This window comes from Ambystoma mexicanum, chromosome 4p (genome assembly GCF_040938575.1).
Source record: "Ambystoma mexicanum isolate Mex_15411 chromosome 4p, UKY_AmexF1_1, whole genome shotgun sequence".
NCBI lineage: Eukaryota > Metazoa > Chordata > Amphibia > Caudata > Ambystomatidae > Ambystoma > Ambystoma mexicanum.
The window spans coordinates 606,300,734-606,319,659 of record NC_090927.1 but is presented as its reverse complement, the minus strand read 5'-3'; the positions used below and the strand labels follow the sequence as shown (position 1 = coordinate 606,319,659).

The following is an 18,926-nucleotide window of genomic DNA, read 5'->3' as shown; positions in this document are numbered from 1 at the left end:
TTTGCATCTTATATTTCCATCCTAACTATTAGTTGAATTAATTTGGAAACCTGTTGTACATGGTAAAATAGTTTTGTTTAAAACACATGGTAGAGAGCAGGTTCTCTGCCAAAGAGGAATGTGCTTGCACTAAGAATAGATCACAGAGCTCATGTGCGGTGTTGCATCACTGAGTCTAAGGCTGGAAGAGAGAACGAAGTGGATGATCAACTGGTCCTGTCAATCACAGGCCAATGGAGACTTAGAATCAGCATGACATAGTATTAGGAAGATGTTTTTCTGTAGAAGTTTTTGGACCACATCAAATATAATTTTATTGAGTTAAGTGCTGAGAGAATGCCGTGAAGATGTGTTTATGTATGAATGTTTATAACATAGTAAATTATGCTAAACAAGAGCGACAAAATATTCTTGCATATTCAGCATACTGTTATGTAGATTGTCCCAAATGGAACCTGGCCATGCAACACTGGAGCCTCTGCAACATCCCTTGTATGGCAAGAAGAGCAAGTTTGGAGGAGCTCTGCGGGCATCCAGTGACCAACTGAAGAGTATTTAAGCTTCAGGCCCAGGAGCAGTCTCCAGGATCTTGAAGTCAGTGAAGGATGACAACAGAATGCTGGCTTGGAAATGGCAGAGCCCTCTGTCATTTCCCCAAACCTCATGATCTGTAAATATTAAAGCCTTGTCATCATCTGCAAGACAGACTCATGGCTTTTGATTCCCTAGAGCGGTGCATTTATTCTGGTTTATGGTGATTATGGGTCCCCTGTATTTTAGGGGCGGCCCCGTAAATTGGGGCTCGCTTTCAAAGCCCTGCTGGAAGAGAAGGATTGCTGCTGCCCTACTTCGCCAATCTGAAAGCTGTTGTGTCTCCAAGAACTGATCCAAGAGAGGACCTGGCTAGCAGACCTCTTCCCGAGCTACGAGGGACCATTGTGCACCAACTGATCTTTGCCAAAGCTCCCTGGACATCAGAACCTCCAAAGGCTGCCTACCGGAGAAGAGGACCACTGAGGAATCCGACGTGAAGCACCCGGACATCCAAGTCCATCATCCTTGACCAGGGTTCGCAGGTTTCCTATAACCACTGGAAGCCCATCGAAGTGTGTTGCCCAGAAGGTCGTGCTGCTCAATGACCGGAGCCGCACGCTCCCTTGCCTAAGACATTTGAACCAAGGACTCCCTTGCTCATCACCGTCGACGGCTTTGCCCTGCTGGAGAAAGTCAAGGTCGCTGACAAACCGAGGAGAATCCGCTGGTGTGTTTCCTGCCACCGAAAGACCTCAAAGATGCAGACGAAGAGCGGACAGCCAGCCGTGGTCAGGTGCTGATCGCCGACAGCAGACGCTGATGACCCGATGCCCTTGCTGGGCCAAAGTTCTTCATTGACTCTTTGCGGCAACAAACTCTTGCCATGGAGGTGCACCGCACACCTCATCTTCACAGGACGTTCACAAGCCTTTGTCAACGAGCACCGCGAAGATCGAAGCTGCTCCCTCGACAACAGCGTTCACATTTTCTTCACCAAGGAATCTCATTGACCTGTGGCTCGTGCCATAAAGGGAGTTCACTCAAGAAGGGCCCGACGACGACTCATCAAAGAACTCTACGAAACCAGGTACATTGGGGTTGTAGAACCTTTAGAAGGAATCAAGACTATATTGAGCATATCTGGACTGGGCTTGTCAATACACTTTATTTACAGGTTGCCCAGGAGGGGGATCTTCACACAGAACTGTGTCAGGTGGTAGCGACCCAGTGTTCTTCCATTGCTTAATTCACCTTGTCTTCTTTCTGCAGTCTATCGTTGATTCATCTTACAATCTGATACGTATCACATTTGAGCTGTTAGCAGTTTATGCATTTCAAAGGAATCGATAGTTAAGAGTGGTACCACGTAGACCTGTGTATATTTGCCATTATAGTATTGGCTGAGCGCAAAGTGTGTTATTGTTATTGTTTATATAACTTGAACCATATTTATAAAGACTGTGTTATTACTAACATAGTGTGTGGACATTCCTTTGTGGGTGCTTGGGGACTACACTGTACTTAAGAACCAGCCTGCATCACCTCCTGAGAGCTTAAGCCTTGATTGCTCGTCCACAATACCAAGTAGAGAATCTTGGCTGGGGTGCTCTGTGCTTCAACTCTGCCATATAGAGAGCAGAAGCACAGATACCCCCCTCCAGTCCGGCCCTTTTCACTGGTGGCAGCAGTGGGATACTTATGATTTTAAGAATCAGTGTGTAACCTTGCCACTTACAAAATATCTACACTTTGTTAAACTGAGGTTTAGTTGTATACCAGATAACTACATTACAAGCAATGGAATCTATTGCAAATGGTAAATTGACTAGGGTGAGCTTAGAGCTTCTCCAGAGTGCTTGTGAAGCCAGGGAGTTACACTTTGAAGATAGGTCTAGGGCTGAGCTGATAGCTACCGTGGTGGACTACAAGACTGATTGTGAACACTTGATGAAGGGGGGTATGCAACCAATGAGGACCCTGCCCCTGGGGTTGTTACTGAATCGGTTTCTGGGAGTGCCACCATTCCTGCTGCCTCTATTCCAAAACCCAGCAACGTTTCTTCAGGGAATGCCTTGGAACTTAAATTATTGAGGATGAAATTGGCCTTTGAATATGTAAAGTTGACAACAGAAGCTGAACTTAAGAAGGAGGAGTTGGCACAGCAAGTGATACTCAAGACTAGGGATCTAGACCTCAAGGATAGGGATCTTGAATTCAAAACCAAGGACACTGAATGTCAGCAAATCCTGCTAGAGAAAGGTAGAGTGGAGACTTCAGCAAAACCAGTTGAGAGTGTCAGGTCGCCTGCCACCAAGTTTATGAAAGATTTGGTTGGTGTATATGCAGAGGATTCTCATATCCTCCAAAGGATTGAAGCATTTGAAATGGCTTGTGGAATCCATGAGGTTGATAAAAGAGATTGGGATAAGTGTTTGTTAAGCAGAGTGCCTCAGACTGATTATGACTGTATTCTGAAACTGAGTGTGCAAGAAAGGGATCAGTATGAGTGCATGAAGTCTGCTTTCATTGCCAAGTTTGGCAAGACACCTAGCCTATACCTTAAAAGGTTCAGGGAATTTAAGAAAAGAGAGAATGTGTCTTGGATTGATTGGATGAGTGCTTCACATATGAACATGATGGGGTGGGTTGATGGTTGCAAAGTAAAAACGTGTGTTGAATTGTCCCACCGTTTTTTGAGCATGTTCCGGAAGCCTGTTCACCAGAGCTGCGTCAGTATGTTGCTGACCATAACATTTTAGATCCCTTTAAGCTGGCCAGGCGGGCTGACAAGTGGGTCTCCCACCGGGTGCCCCCTAAGGAACCCAATGGGAAGGACAAGGACAAAGAAAAGGGGACCTCTCACAAGGCTGAGGAGTCCCAGAAGCAATCACAGTCGAGTAAACCAAAATCTTCCACTCCTAAGACCCAATAATCTAGTGAGGATAAGTCCTATGTGGGTGGGAGTAAGAGTAGTGTTCCGCCTGCTGTGAAGCAGGTTCCCGGTTGCCCCAGTACCTTACCCTGCATTCCTGGCAATTGTTGAGACTGTGGGGCTGTGGACCACAAGAAGGGTGACCCCAAGTCTAAAGGTAAGGCACTTGGAGTCCAGGCTGTCAGCCTGACCTACTCTTACCCCATATCTGAGGTGGAGGCCACTGTCCTCCCCCTCCTCTACAGGGATCACATGTGGTGCTCCTGTAGAGATTTCCCTAGTGTCCCTTGGGGCCTGGGACCAGTACACAGAAGTACTGGTGACAATACCACAGAACGCCCGTAGGTTTCTGAGAAGTGTCCTCCTGAATGGCCAGCATTCTACTGGTTTGAGAGACACTAGGGCAAGCATGACAGTGGTGGAAAGGACCCTGCTCAAGCCAGAGGACTATGTAGTTTCTCCAATGAGAACCACCAGGTTAGCTGGTGGGCCTCCCAAATTATCACCTGTAGCCTTAGTCAACAGTACGATTGGAGACAAGACAGCAAAGCGTCCGGTCCTGGTTCAGGACAACATACCTGCTAACATGTTGTTAGGCAATGATTTGGTGGAATTGGGGATGATCGCGGATATTCTACCCATGACTGCTGTGGCAGTCACCTGATCACAGGTCGCACTAGGCCTGGCTGAGAGTCCTGTACCCAAGCCGAAGGTGAGACCCAAGGCAAGATGGAAGAGTAAGAAGGCCATCTCTGTGCGAAGGGGGCTACTTCTCTTCCTGCTGCTTCAGCAGCCCCCACTGGGATTCATACTCCGGATGGGCTGGGTCCAGTGGTAAACCCAGACTCAACTCCTGAGGGAGAAGAGCCAGAAGGACCTCCTCCAGGAGAGGTGCTCAACCCAAAGGATTACCCCGACCTTTAATGCCTGCTGGCTGAAGGGGGGCCCTCTAGGGGAGACTTCTATAAGGGTCAGAGAGAGTGCCACTCTCTCGAGGGTCTGAGGAAACAGGCCCATGCCCAGGCACAAGGAGAAGTGCTTAGGTATTTCCAGATTTATTGGAAGGGTGAGCTCCTTTGCAGTGAGCCCACTAAGCCTGAACCTGGTGCCCTCAAGAGGTTGGTGGTACCCCAGGTTTACAGGCCCTTCCTACTGCAGTTGGTGCATGAGTTGCCCTTAGCTGGTCATCTTGTGACCAAGAAGACAAGCAAAGGCTCGCTGCACATTTCTACTGGCCCCGGATGGGAGTAGAAGTAGAGTCCCACTGCAGGAACTGCCCCACTTGTCAATTGTCTGTCAAGACTGGAGGCAGTGTCATTGCCCCACTGCAGCCATTGCTAGTGGTTGGCACACCACTTGAGAGGGTGGGCATCGACATTGTCGGTCCCCTTGACCCTCCCACTTCAGGTGGAGATCGGTTCATCCTGGTCTTGGTAGCTCATGTCACCAGGTATCCTGAGGCTATAGCCCTTCGGACTGTTACTGCCAAAGTGGTTTCCAGGGCTCTCATGGGCATTTTTACCAGAGTTGGATTCCCTAAGGAGGTTGTCTCTGACACAGGATCCAACTTCATGTCGAGTGGACAATGTGGAAAGAGTGCGGAGTAACCCACAAGTTCTCCACCTCCTACCATCCCCAGACCAACCGTCTGGTTAAGAGATTTAATGAAACTCTCAAGGGCATGCTGGGTTCTTTGGAAGAGCCCCTAAGGAGGAAATGGGATCTCCGCCTGCCATGCCTGCTGTTCGCTTAAACAGAAGTACCTCAAGAAGGTGTTGGTTTCAGCCCCTTTGAGTTGCTCTTTGGACATCCCGTGAGGGGGCCCCTTGCCTTGATCAGAGAAGGTTTGGAAGCCACCCCTCCAGGTCCTACCAAGCAAGTGGGTGACTATCTGACAAGGTATACCCTGCATTTGCATGCCATTGCTTCATCCAATGCCCATACCATGAAGCTCATTAATGCCAGCAAACCATTTCTCTCCTCACACAACTGCCTCACCATCTCCCATTCCATTATCAGCTCAAAACTAGATTACTGTAATGCTCTCTTCACGGGCAAAACTCAAATTACAGGTCACCCAGAACAATGTCCTCTGTGCTGCCTTGGGTCTCTCCAAACACGGCCACATCATGGCATCCTGGAAAAAAGCTCACTGGCTCCCGATCCGGGAGTGCATCAATTTTAAAGTCCTCACCATCACTCACTGCTGCCTCTACAATTCAGCCCCGTCATACCTTATTCAAAGATTCAAATTCATATCTCCATCAGACTCACGCACTCCTCCTACAGACATTGCCTGGCCATTCCAAGATTCAAAGGTAGTAGAGCAGGAGGCTCCAGCTTCCCAGTCACTGCTTCTTTACTCTGTAACCCACTGCCGCTCTCTGTGTGCCCGGATCAATCTTACGGGTCCTTCAGAAGACAATTAAAAACCTGGCTTTTAAACAAATTTGAACTTTTCCTATCTACTACTGGAACATCTCACGTTTTATTCCCTTTAACTGCCTTGTCATTGTACTGTAACCAGCGCCTAGATGTCTTAGGGTTTAGTGCGCTTTACAAGTGTTAAATAAATAAATCAATACAATAAATGTAGTACGCCTTCTAGGCCTGCAACCCCTCCTCTTACTGTATGCTGAAAAACCTCAGCTGCCAATGATACCCCAAAGCTCAACCGTTTGTATCTAAATAAGCCAACGAAGGATGAGAACTTCCTGATGGCTCTCAAATTCCTATGTAGGGTTATCTGGTGGTAACCAGACCTTAAGTCAATGGTGAAGAATACCTTGGCTCCTTTCAGATCGTTCAAGATGTCATCCAAGGTAGTGGTCCGGAGACATATCCTCATCATTGCCCGGTTAGGAATCTGCATATCCACACAGAGTCATTCTGCATCCAGGGTTTAGCTGCAAGTACTATTGGGGAGACTGGTATTAGCCTGCTCCAATCTCATTCGCTCCCAATCAACTTTCATTCGCAAGTTAAATGGAATATGGTGGTGCCGCAACGCTACTGGCCAATTGCATTATCCATGTTTAGTCGCATTTCCTGCCCTCTCAGGCACACTGCTTTAAAAGCCTGCAACTTAAAGGTGAATTTCCTCCTGTAGGAGGCCATTACAAGGTTGAAATAATTGGATTTCCATTTAACAAACAGATTGTATTTGTCATAGAGAAATATATGGCAAATGATCCAATCAAGACTTGCATATGATATTTACTTGCTAACTGTATTCCCATGTGTCAGTACAGGTACAGGCATTTGTGTTTCAAATCAGTGGCTTGTTGAAGAGTGGCATCAATGCAAAAAAAAAAAAACTATTCCCGAAATTCCTTTACACTTCAACATACCAAGACACACATAAGAATATGCTGAGAAAAGGTAGCCGCTCTCTGTGTTAAAGTGTGTGAACGATAATCAACAATGGTGAACATGGCACAGTAACAGAATCATTCTGTGGACTAGGTACAGTCCGTGGGAAAGAGTCTAATTGATTACACATCTGTATGTTTGGGTCCTTTTCCAGCATATGATTTTTGTCCACAAACTCAAAAAACGAGTCAATGAATGTCATTGGGCCTCATTACAAGTTTTCCGGTCCAGAAGCGCTTTGAAACACTTCTGTGTATAGGCGCTATATAAATAAACAATCATATCATATCATATCATATCAGAAACAAGGATGTCGGTAAGGTCACTGGCACTCTTGTTTCTGGACTAGCAAACTAACCCCCATGCACACCCCCGCTTAGCCCTAACCCAACCCTAACTCCAACCCTAACTCTAACCCTAACCCTAAACGAACCCTAACCCTAAATCCAGCCCTTTGTATAACCCTACCCCTTAATCTAACAACTAATCTAACCCTAACCCTAGCCCTAACCCTAACTCCAACCCTAACCCTAAACCATCCCTAACCCTAAATCTAACCCCTAAACTAACCCTAAATCTAACCCTAACCCTAGACCTGACCCTAACCCTAGCCCCAACCCTAACCCTAAATCTAAGCCTAACCCTAACCCTAATTATCCATCGAAATTACCCATCGAACTTCATTCAATGAATATGCTTTTCGATGGAAAAGCAATTCAATGAATACATTTCGAAGGATAAACATTTGATAGATAGGAAATCGATGGAAATACCAGATACCTTTTCAATGGTTTGTATGCATCCTCCAAGGCCCTAATGAAACTGTGAAGAGAGAAAGGCAGAGATTGATGACTTCAATTATGTTTTCAGCAAAAACTGATGGTGATGTCTTTAAAAACAAACCTGCACTGCGTCCATAAGATCATCATTATCGCTTTCTGAGAAGATCACCTTGATACTATTACTCTTTCTTTTTCCCAGGCCCGGTCCTTTCTTGATTGCTTTGGCCTGATGATGTTTCTCCATCATCTGAACTAGTTCCAGTGGGTCATCTGCAGTAGAGATAAAGGGCACCAAATAATGTATATGTCAGTAGCAAAAACCAAACTCAACGCAATATACACAATGATTACTTAGCTCCCTATTTTTCATGCATTTCTCTAAATCTAGAACATATGCAAGGAACCAACTTGATGAGGTTGGTAAGATGCAATGCAATCTAATATGTACAGTTTACTTTCCGTTTAGGATGACTGTGGGCCCAGTAGTCACTGTTAGATAGGATATATTTTGGAGTTTCATGCCGAAAGTCCTGTGTCCTGCTTTTTCTCTGATGGCAAAAAGGTGATTATTTCTTAGATTGAGTTTGCAGTTTACTTTGGAGACTTTTGGCAAATAGCCGGAAATGTAGTGTCTGAGTTATAAGGGAAGGGGGAGAGAACAAAGAAGAAAGAGAGCAGAAGGAACTGAATGAGAGGATTTCAGAGAAGCAGTGCTGAGAGGAGGACATGTGCAGTGCATGGTAAGTCAGAATCAGGAGATGGACAAGGAGGCATGTTTCTCAAACGTTTTTATTTTCTCGTTATAGCAAGAAGGGGGGTAATTACGAGTTGGTCAATCCTCCAATTTTCCTCCCGACTCATAGTTGGGCAGTGCGGTATTAAGGCGGTATATGTCAAATGAGGTTCTCATCAGGATGTCAAGGTGTCCAAACATAAATCTTATTCTAACCTAAGCTTTTTTCCTACCCCTTAACAAAAGAAAACATAAACTAACCAAGACATATTTTGGGCAATCTTCCAAATAGAGGCTGGCTACAGAATTCTGACCCCACCCTTGTGTCTCTTCATCCTAGGCCCATGCCAATGTAAACAGTCCCCAAGTGTGCAGTTCTTGTGTTGCTGAAGTGCCATCCTAGCTCCAACCAGATCTTTGTCTCTCTCTCTATTAAGTATCTCTTTTGCCCTACTCTGAGGCACCTCTCCTTTTACCCCCCAATCAGGGATTTCTTCCTCCTTTTCCCAATCTGGGGCTCTGATCTTTCACTCCCCCCCTCCCTCTGGGTTCTGTGATGAATCAGGAGCATTTGTCCCTTCTCCACAGGCAGAGCCACCCCTTTTGAGGTTTGGAAGGTGAGCCCACTCTGCAAGATCCTCCCTAGTGGTCTGGGAAAGTGGGACCTCACTGGGAGTGACTCCCACTTAGGGGACAAGGACTCCCATTCCCAAAGGAGGCACCCTATGTAGGACACTTTATCTGCATACATGGGACTGCCTTGCATCCAAAACACTGCATCCTCCTTCTGTTTGGCTGTAGGTAATGTGGAAACCAAAACATTATCTGAAAATAAAGGAGGTATCACTTTAAGAAGAAATGAGTATGAAAACAGGACGAGGAGGCTCAAACAGAGGAGCAATAACGGTATGCAGCGAAAGTCCCTTGAGGTCAGAATGCCAGGCAGAGGTGGAGCTGAGTGCAGCCACAGAGCCCGCGGCACTCTGAGAAGTATGGAAGGCAATTCAGAGATGGCAGAAGAGCGGCATAGCAGACAGTGGGAGGACCGTTGTTAATAAGGAATCAGAGGAATTGACCGAAGAGGTGGTTTGGCCACAGAGGTGTTGTGGTAGGCCTAGGGCCCTATTAACTATGCCGAAACCTGCATGATAGGAAGCAAGGAATGCTTCCACCAGCCACTGTTCTGAGAAGCAGCAAGAAGCAGTGAAGCCGAGACTGGAGAAACTGAGAGACAAAACCGAAGAGAGGAAATTGACCTACCCAAATGTGAGCCGAGCCCTGCAAATTCACCTATGGCTGATGTAGGTACATGTGTGTGCTCGAGGAGCGGGCGGCTGCCAGGAGAGCTAATAATTAAGCAGAGACTATGAATGTGGTACATATCGGAGCAGAATAACGAATGAGCAGAAACTGATATCTGAGGAGATATTCAAAAGCCTAATGCGTGGAAAAGGTTGTGAATTATTAACAGAGTGGAGACAACTATTGTAGGAGAAAGAGAAAAAACGCCAAGAAGTGATTTCAAGAGAGACAATTTTTAAAGAGTGGGAATTCCCCTTTGAAAAAAGTTGTGAAACGTATTGGAAGTTGGGAGTGCACAGTGAAGTAGATCAAGAAAGAAGGAACTTTGATAAAGCTATCTCAGAGATGGGGAACTTTCAAAATGAATAAGTGAGAGGAACAACTTGGAGCGAAAGCAGGTGTCTCAGAGACTCTATACAAGAGAACAATAGTAAGGGTCACTTGATTAGGAAAACAAGATCCACCAACAGTTGGGAAGAGCTGAAGGACCTCATGATAAAGACAGTACATTAAGAGAGGAGATCATCCTAAGGAGTGGTTTTTGGGATACAAGAGACATGTACACGTTACAGACTTGTGTGAAATCAGAAAACCCTTGAAGGAGCTGCAAGACCAAAGGCAAAGGGGAATCCGCCAGAAGATAGAGATTCTTTTGAGCCCAGTTTAGTTAGTCTTATTAGTGGTAGGGTCAGGTAGCTTTAGGTTCAGACTAAGGACATTTTTGATTATTGACTTCCTGACGACAGACAAGCACTGTAGTTTAAATTTAGTTGGGTAGGGAATTTCCCTATAGCAATAGGGCAAGATAGGCCTATACTATTATTTAAAATAAAAGCACTTACAAATGTCTGCGTTGTATCCAACTCCTTCTTCCGACCTGCCACATGTCTCTTGACAGTCTCTCCACGGTGGGGGTTGACTCATGCCCTCTCTCCACCCCGGGGCAGCTCTGGTTTCTTCCCCCTTTCTCACTTCCTCTTCCCACTCTGGGATTTCTCTGTATTCTCCCCCTCTGGAGATTTTGTCTCTCTTTCTCTCCACTCTGGGGCTTCTGGGTATTCTCCCCTCTCTAGGGCGCTACTCTCTCTTCCTCCCCACTATGGGGCTTTTTAATATTCTCCCCACTACCCCCATTCTCCATCTGCTCGCCTGCAGGGTTTCTTTTCACAGTTTTCTGGTGCAGATTGCCGAATGCACCGTCACTTCTGTGCTCCCCTCTCGCCATGCATCCTCCTTTCTAATGTGTATTGCAACACTCTTGAACTCCACTGGCTGCACGGTTCCTTTCCCTGATTGGTTCGTGTTTGAACATGCCTCCAGGAGGCAGGTCTGTTCGTCCTTCTGTTGTTTTGCTCAAGGAGGTCTGCATAAAGTTGGGGTCAGAAGCCACGCTAACCATTAAAGGAACCTTAGGGTTAATATACCCATTTACCCCTGTGTATCCCTCAAGGTTGTCAGTGTCTGGGAGAAAGGGATGGTGATTAAAGCCCCTTGCTGGAGTTTTCCTGTCCCATAAGGGGGGGTCACCTCCAGAGGGATCCTGCTTATCCTGTCCCCTAGGGATTGTTAAGCGTAGCTAGTCCCAAAGTAGGTGGCTCCCCCTTGGGGAAAGGTGACCAACTCCTTGGATTCTTCACAAGTGGTGCACCACATTGGGATAAGCCAAAAGGACCAAGCAGAAGGAGAGTAGGTTTGGGGGTGCACTGGATAGACAAGTGGGGAGGTAGCTGGAGAGAAGCCATGTTGTAGTTGCAAAGCAATTGGAGAGCGCTGCTTGCCTGTGCATAGGGACTGGCAAGTAACAGGCCATGAGAATCCCAGAAAGATAGATGGACAGATGGGGAAAAGCTAGCAGGGAGCTATAAGGCAGACCCTCATGGGATGAGCAAGGCCACCAGCTTGATAAGTCCTTTGCTGAACTTGAGTCCCAGGTAGGTGGGCTGAGAAAATCTACATAGACCAACCCTGGGAAGGGACAGGGGTTCGGGCCAATGCAAAGGACGACAGCCACAATGGACCATTACTCTTGGACAACCCTAGGTGCAACCCTAGATATTGCAGCTAGGAAGTGGGGAGGATCACAATAAAGCTCATGGAATGCGATTTCTTTTTTCCTGTGCGAGTATTTCCCAGAAATTTCTTTTTATTTACGGATTGGACTACTCAGTGCATCTGGACCATAGAGGTTTGGTTTGCACTATGTTTTGAATTCTCCCTTTCTTCTGCACTGTTTCTCAAACCCCTCTACCACCAGAATTATGGCTGTGTTGTTTAGTCACTGATCCTTAGATGCCCTTGGTTGTTTATCCCAGTCCTATCTCAGGCTCTAGCCTCAGAAAGAGCAACCCTATTCCTACTAGTAGTGCTTCTGCGTACGCCACAACGTACTGTAAGACTAAACAAGGGAACAGATTTTGGATCCCTGGGTGCTCAGAAAGAATAGCCCCAGGTCTGTTGGCCTACATGGTTTCTGTTTTCCATTTTTTAACCGTTCCCTCACCCACATTTCCGGTACCACAATTAACCTTTGTTTACCTGCACCTAAGTATTCTGTTCCTATCCCTACATAACACATAACACAAATCTCCTAAAGACCCTGGGTTTATTAAATGATCATGACTCATTTCCACCTCTATGATATTTTTAAAATCTGTCCTTGGAGATTCTAGAACTGCTGGCTCCAGGGATGGCAGCTTGAAGGCAGTGCTCCTGTGTAACTCAACACTTTGTCTGATTCTGTTACTTCAGATGTTTCCCAACCAAAAGGCAAAAAGGAGAAGATGGTGAGAATGCAGGGGATGGAACTGATAGAGAAGATAGGCTACTGGACCTCCTAACAAAGGTGCCTGCATATATTGCTGAGATCAAGACCAAGCTCTTTGCCTCAGATGGTACATTCCTAGAGCTGTCTACCAAGGATGATTCAGCAGAGACACATGCAAATCTGATAGAGGTAAACATACAAAGAATAACTGATCAGGTCACAGACTTGCAGGTTCAAAATGAGAGGCTAACTTCCAAGCTATCGGAACAAGAGAATATTTCTAGGAGGAATAATATTTGCATAGCTAGGATCTCTGAAAATGCTGAACAGGGCAATCTGACAGAGTTCCTGCAGAAAAGCTTACACAAAATGCTTAATTTAGCCCACAAAATGACTTTGGAAATCGAAAGAGTTAATTGATCTTTGGGACCTAAACTGGCATTGGGGCAGAGACCAAGGCATTTTGTAGTAAAGTTCATGAGGTTCCCAGTTAAGTAGCTGATTCTTAGGAAAGCATGTGAATTGGGGGACATTTCATGAGGGGGGCAATAAGGTTATGATTATGGCTGACCTGAACAAGCATGCCCTAGATAAGAGGCGTGCATTTTACCTGACAAAGGACAAAGCCAGAAGTAAGCACCTAAAATACCACATGCTGTATCCTGCTGTATTTATGGTGGTGCTGGATGGTGAAATTTATTATTTTTTGACTAGACAAGTACAGCGGCTTTTTTATCAGATTTGCAGACTCATCACGAGTTGGCCGGTATTTGGGCTGTAATACCAGCCAACTATATTAACGTTAGCGCCCACCGTTACCGCCGGATCGTGGTTTGGCCGCTAACTGTAAGTCCCCATTCCCCATTGGGTCCATTGGACCCAATGGGGAAATTTTGTCATAATTACCGTACGGTAATATCACTGGCGGTAATTGCACAGAGAATGTGCATTTTTTCTGCGTATTTACCCCCAGCTCAGAGCTGGGGTAAATACGCCAGACTCGTGATCGGGTCAGTCCTTAAATGCAGCAGTAATATTGTTACTGCCGCATTTAAGGGCTACCGCCTAACTCGTGATGAGGACCTTGGATTGTGAGCCCATGGTGGCAGCTTTTAACAACAAATTGGGTTTGCGTACTACGAGGAGGAAGAAATGACTGCTATTCTTGACTATATCGAGTTGGGCGGTACCCCAGCGATAATACTGCTGGGATACCGTCCAATGCTAATAGCGCTACTGCAACTCAGTCCGGCGCAATTCATACATGCTAACATTCTGAGGCACCTGGGAGGGAGATTTCCCAAGAGAATTCGGGAGAAATAAATGTCCCCATAGGAATGCATTGGGGATAGAATTATTTTAGGCAGGAGAATGTGAAAAATAGCAATATTTTGCAGTATTTTTCATTTCAAAATCGGGAGTCTCCAGCCTAAATCAGGAGGGTTGGCATGTCTGGCAATTTGCGCTGGATCATGAGTTGCGGGGGAGGGGGGGGCTGGAAATCCCCATTCCACATTGTGTCCATACGACCCAATGGGGTTGGGAAGCGCTATTACTGCTAGGGGCAATTGCACTTGTGGTAATAGTACTGAAAACGGGTGAAAACGCCCTGAAAATTGTAATTTTCCGCTTAACTCCTTAACTCTTGATTTGGCTAGCCCTTAAATGGGGCGGTAATACCGTTACCACCGCATTTAAGGGCTCAGGCCAAACTCGTGATGAGGCCCTATGCACTCAATTAGGATGATTGTTTTTTCTCACTTCTAAACTCGAATTTTATTTGTTTTTATGGTTTATGTTCTCTGTTTTTTTTTTACTGTTTGTCATGCACGCAAGCTCACTGTTTTTTAGTTTTGGCTATTCGGGCGCTGAAAGTGTTACGTATAAAGCCGAAACTATTATCATTAAAATAAGAGCTTTATCATGACAGCTTGAAACAGGTGCTTTGGGTGTAGGTTTGTTGTAATGCTTTTCAATGCGGGTTGACATATGGCATAGTTTGACTATATGTCCCACACATTTAACACCATGTGACCAGGCACAAGTCCTGGGAGCTACCATGCTCCCAGGAGGGGCGACATGCAACAGGGGACAGAGCAGCACATTCTGTGACAGTCCCGGAAAAACCGGGACGTCTGGTCACCCTATGAAGGGCCCTTGGAATCTGGATTATAATCGGCTTCCATGATCAAGAGCTGCAGTTGTCAAGCCGGAGCTCTGACTGCCTGCCGATGCGTGTCGGGTGCGTGTCCGACATGCAGAAACTCCGGCAGGAATTTGTGAATAATTTTGGGCTGCCTGGTGAATCCAGATCTCGCGTGAAGTGTTCTGCGCCCTATGAAGTGGGCTAGCACGCGTTCTACCATCCTTTTTTATTGCAGATGATGTACTACCATATTTTATATAAAAGCATGGTGGAACATAGCATTGATGTACACATAAAAGGTAAATAAGACAAAGTTTGAAATGAAAAATAAGTGACTATTCTAATATGTGCATAGCATTATTTGATCAACCGAAGCAAGTAAAATAATGCACGTATCATTTACAAATGGAGGAAGGTTGAAGCATAGGGCCTCATTCCGAGTAGGGCAGTAAGGGACACCGGGCACCGGTAAGGAGACCAGTGCCGGTAATCCCTTACCTCCCTACTACGAGGTCCCTTAGCGGTCCCTTCCTTAACACCATGTCTGACCTGGTGTTAAGGCGGGACCCGTTAAGGGACCTGGGTGCAAATAATGGGCTTGGCATACGCCGGCCTGTTATTTGCGCCCTCCCCATTGAGCCCTATGGGGGCTCAAATGGGAATGGGGAATGGTTTGGAAAATGGGGACTTACCGGTCCCTCCAAGGTCAGAATGGACCGGTAAGTCCCCATTGTACCAAAATGGAGTCGGTACCGGTATGGGAGGCAGTCATGGCGCAAATAGCGCCATGACTACCACCATACTCGGGATGAGGCCCATAGTTGCAATTTTAATGCACAAGAATGGCGGCTGAGCCATAAAGCGATACAAACAAAAGAGAGAGAGGGAGCGAGAGGGACAGAGAGAGAGAGAGAGAGAGAGGGAGAGAGAGAGAGAGAGGGAGAGAGAGGGAGAGGGGGAGAGAGGGAAAGAGGGAAATAGGGGAGAGGGAGAGGGATAGGGAGAGGGAGAGGAAGAGAGAGAGAGAGAGAGAGAGAAGCATGAACGCTCATGGTGACAGCCGTGTTCGTGTAGGCGACAACTACGTTTGGTATTAGAATGGCGATCCTCTGTGACTTTATTAAAACACCACTAGCTATTCTGTTGCATTTCACATTGGAAAGTGTTTGCATGTTAATAATGAATTATAAGGATTTGTTATTTATATAGTGCTTACGCCTAAGTGCTGTACATAGAACATATTTACATACATCTTTGTTAAGTACGAAGATATATTGTGTGTATTGTTTTGTAAAATGGTGTACAGATAAAGGTTTCCCTCCGTACCCCTTATTAAGTGTTGGTAAGGGATAACATAGAAGCCGTGTGCTGGATGGGCATGATGCATGACCACACTTTTGATTTTTAGGCACAAGTGATGCAAGTTGCATGGTGTGCACACAGCAGTTACCTCCATGCCTCTTCAGCCTATGTGGGGGGCAATGCCCCAGCAATAATATCTTGCATTTAAAGGTGAATGTCACTTGGCTGCCTGTCTAACTCCCTCTCCCCCAAGCCACCCACCCCTATTACTTGTGCTGATTGGGGTTTGTTTGGGCGACTTTGGCTTACTTTTGGCAAGCACTTCAGAGGCTGTTTTGTTCTTCATGTTTTTTGCCCCCAGCCAACTTCCATCATCCATCCACCCACCCCACCCCTACTCACCCTACCTCTACCCTCTCATCCTACCCCCTCCCTATCTATGAACAACCCACCCTAACCCCACCCTCTACCCAAACCCACCCACCCCAATTCCACCCTGTCTACAACCACCCACCCTCTCTATCCCCGCCCTACCCCCCTCTCCAACCCCATCCTACCCCTGCGCCCTCTACCCCCACTCCCACCCACCCTACCCCCATTCTCCCAAACCCCACCCTGACTCTCTACCCCAAACCACCCTACAGCCACTCTCTCTACATCCACCCACCCACCTTACCCCACTCACTTTACACACACACCCACCCCACTCTAGCACCACTCTCTGTACCCCACCCAGTCTACCCTACGCTCTCACTACCCCACCCACCCTCCCTAACCTCACTATACCCCCAGCCACCTTACCCCTTTCTCTTTACCCCACCCACCCTACCCCCAACTTCTCTACCGACACCCACCCTACCCCCACTCTCTACCCACACCCGCACATTCTACCTCCACTCTCTCTAACCCCACCTACCCTACCTCCACTCATGTCAGGTATACGGCTCAGGTGTTAGTCTGTTTTCCCTCACATTGAGTTGTCCGTGAGAAAGTGTTTGTGTCGGAAAAAGGGGCTGGGGGCGTTGAATCCCTAAGTTTCCTATCTGGTAGGATGGGGTAAAGGTGTTATAGGGAACAGGATACTTTGTCTTGCCGCCCGGTGTCCCACTTTCACTCGCCGAAGACCCCCCATCCAGGGGATCCTCCCACACTGGTCCACCCGCAGGAACCGGATCCAAAAGCAATGGCTGTGTCCTGGCCACCTTGATGACAGATCCCAGGGGACTAGCGGGTGAGAAACCTTCAGGTTTCTAACAAATGGTAGGTGCTACCTGCATTCTTTAATGAGCCTCACCCCATGGTACAGGGGTCTAGTTCAGGCATGCAAACATGCGTAATTGACAAAATAGGTGTGAGTACATAAACTGGCAAAGCCTCACCTCATGTTACTGGGGGCTACTTCAGGTGTGCAGACAAGCATAATTGACAAAATAGGTGTCCGTACACAAACTGGAAAAGCCTTGCCTCACGTTACAGGTGGCTACTTCAGGCGTGCAAGCATGCATAATTGACATAATGGGTGTGAGTACACAAACTGGCAAAGCCTCACCTCATGTTACGGGGGGCTTACTTCAGGCGTGCAACAAACATAATTGACAAGATAGGTGTGAGTACACAAACTGGCAAAGCATCACCTCATGTTACGGGGGGGCTACCTCAGGTAGGTAACAAGCATAATTGACAGAATAAATTTGAGTATACAGACTGGCAAAGCCTCCAATCATTTTACGGGGGCTACTTCAGGTGTGCACACCTGCTTAGGAACAAACGAGTGGCAAATTTGGGGTGTGTACACAGACTGGCTTGGCTGCATCACTTGAGGAGAAAGGCAGAGTAGTAGCAGATTAACAGATTGCATAGATTAGCTATCATATAGTAGCAGTGCAGTAACAATATAACAGATTACACAGATTAGCGATCATTTGATAGCAGCGCAGTAGAAGATCAACAGATTGCATTGAATGGCGAAGATGTGATGCGTGGTAATCAGACAATAATATAGAACAGGATTGTTCAGGATTCAGTATTCTGGAGGGATGGATGGGTTTCAATCGCTGCTTGCTGGGACCCCATTAGTCATGCCCAAAAGGGTAGCGGTAGGGACGTAGAATGTTAAATTCAAATTGGGGGGAAGCCTCTCATACAAAGTGGCATAGGATTGCAGCAGTAACACCAAAGGCTAGCGGAGGAATATAGTGAGGTGAAGAGCAGTAGGGGTGGCCGTCACATGCATGCAGGACATACAGCAGCGCAATGATCATCAGGTATTTTCAATACTTTGGGAGAGAGAAAACATAGTAGGATGGCTAGGAAGAGCAGGCAAGCAGAAGTGCGGGCGTGTGAGATGGAGGTCCAGCCCACCTTACTTTATATCACATGGTTGGCACAAGAGCTTGCATCACATCAGATGAAGGGCTCATATTGCAAAGGGCTATCATCAGAAATAATCAGGGATAACCAGAGGTAAAAAGATTTCCTCCAGTGCGCCGTATGCGCCTGGACAGGCCCAGACAGGGTTTACATCTGACCCTTGAAGGGGGCCCTTTGAGGGGACGGCTTCGCCAGTCGGATCCCTGTGCAGGGAACATTAAATACAAGCATCAGCCAATCCACCATGTGCAGAGGCAGGCTTTTGGTCAGTGAGGGACTCTGCGGTCTCGATGCTGCAGCGACAGCCATGTTGTAAAGAGCAGCCCGCTCTACGAGTGTAGCCTGTAGTATGAAGGAAGCCCGGCAAAGGCTCATCAGCAGTATTGGGTCGTGGGCCTGATGTTCTTCACGGCAGAGTTGGATATCACAGGCCCTTGGAACGGCCACTTCTCATATATGAACACGTCAAAGGGGTCCATAGTCCGCCTCTATTAGGTGCAGGAATTGCCTTTTGGATCAAGATGGGTACATGTGTGGGTGTGAGTGCAGGGACTGCCCTTTGGGCTTGCTCTTTCGTCAGGGTTATGATACCATGTTATTGACTATCCAAGTGATACAATGGTCAGAAATCCAAAACAGGTTGCCCCAGGATTATCAATATATGCCATCAAACAAATCGTTTTGGAAAA

At 46.8% G+C, this 18,926-nt stretch overlaps 1 protein-coding gene across 1 annotated transcript in view; it reads right to left on the bottom strand.

Moving 5' to 3' along the window:
• The window catches only part of BEND6 (BEN domain containing 6), an 886,671-nt gene that overhangs the window by 677,329 nt on the left and 190,416 nt on the right, over nt 1-18,926 (bottom strand). The window contains exon 2 of the mRNA XM_069606174.1: nt 7,742-7,890. Within this exon, the coding sequence (XP_069462275.1) occupies nt 7,742-7,867 (126 nt within the window). The 5' untranslated portion in view covers nt 7,868-7,890. The remainder of the gene's footprint in view (nt 1-7,741; nt 7,891-18,926) is intronic.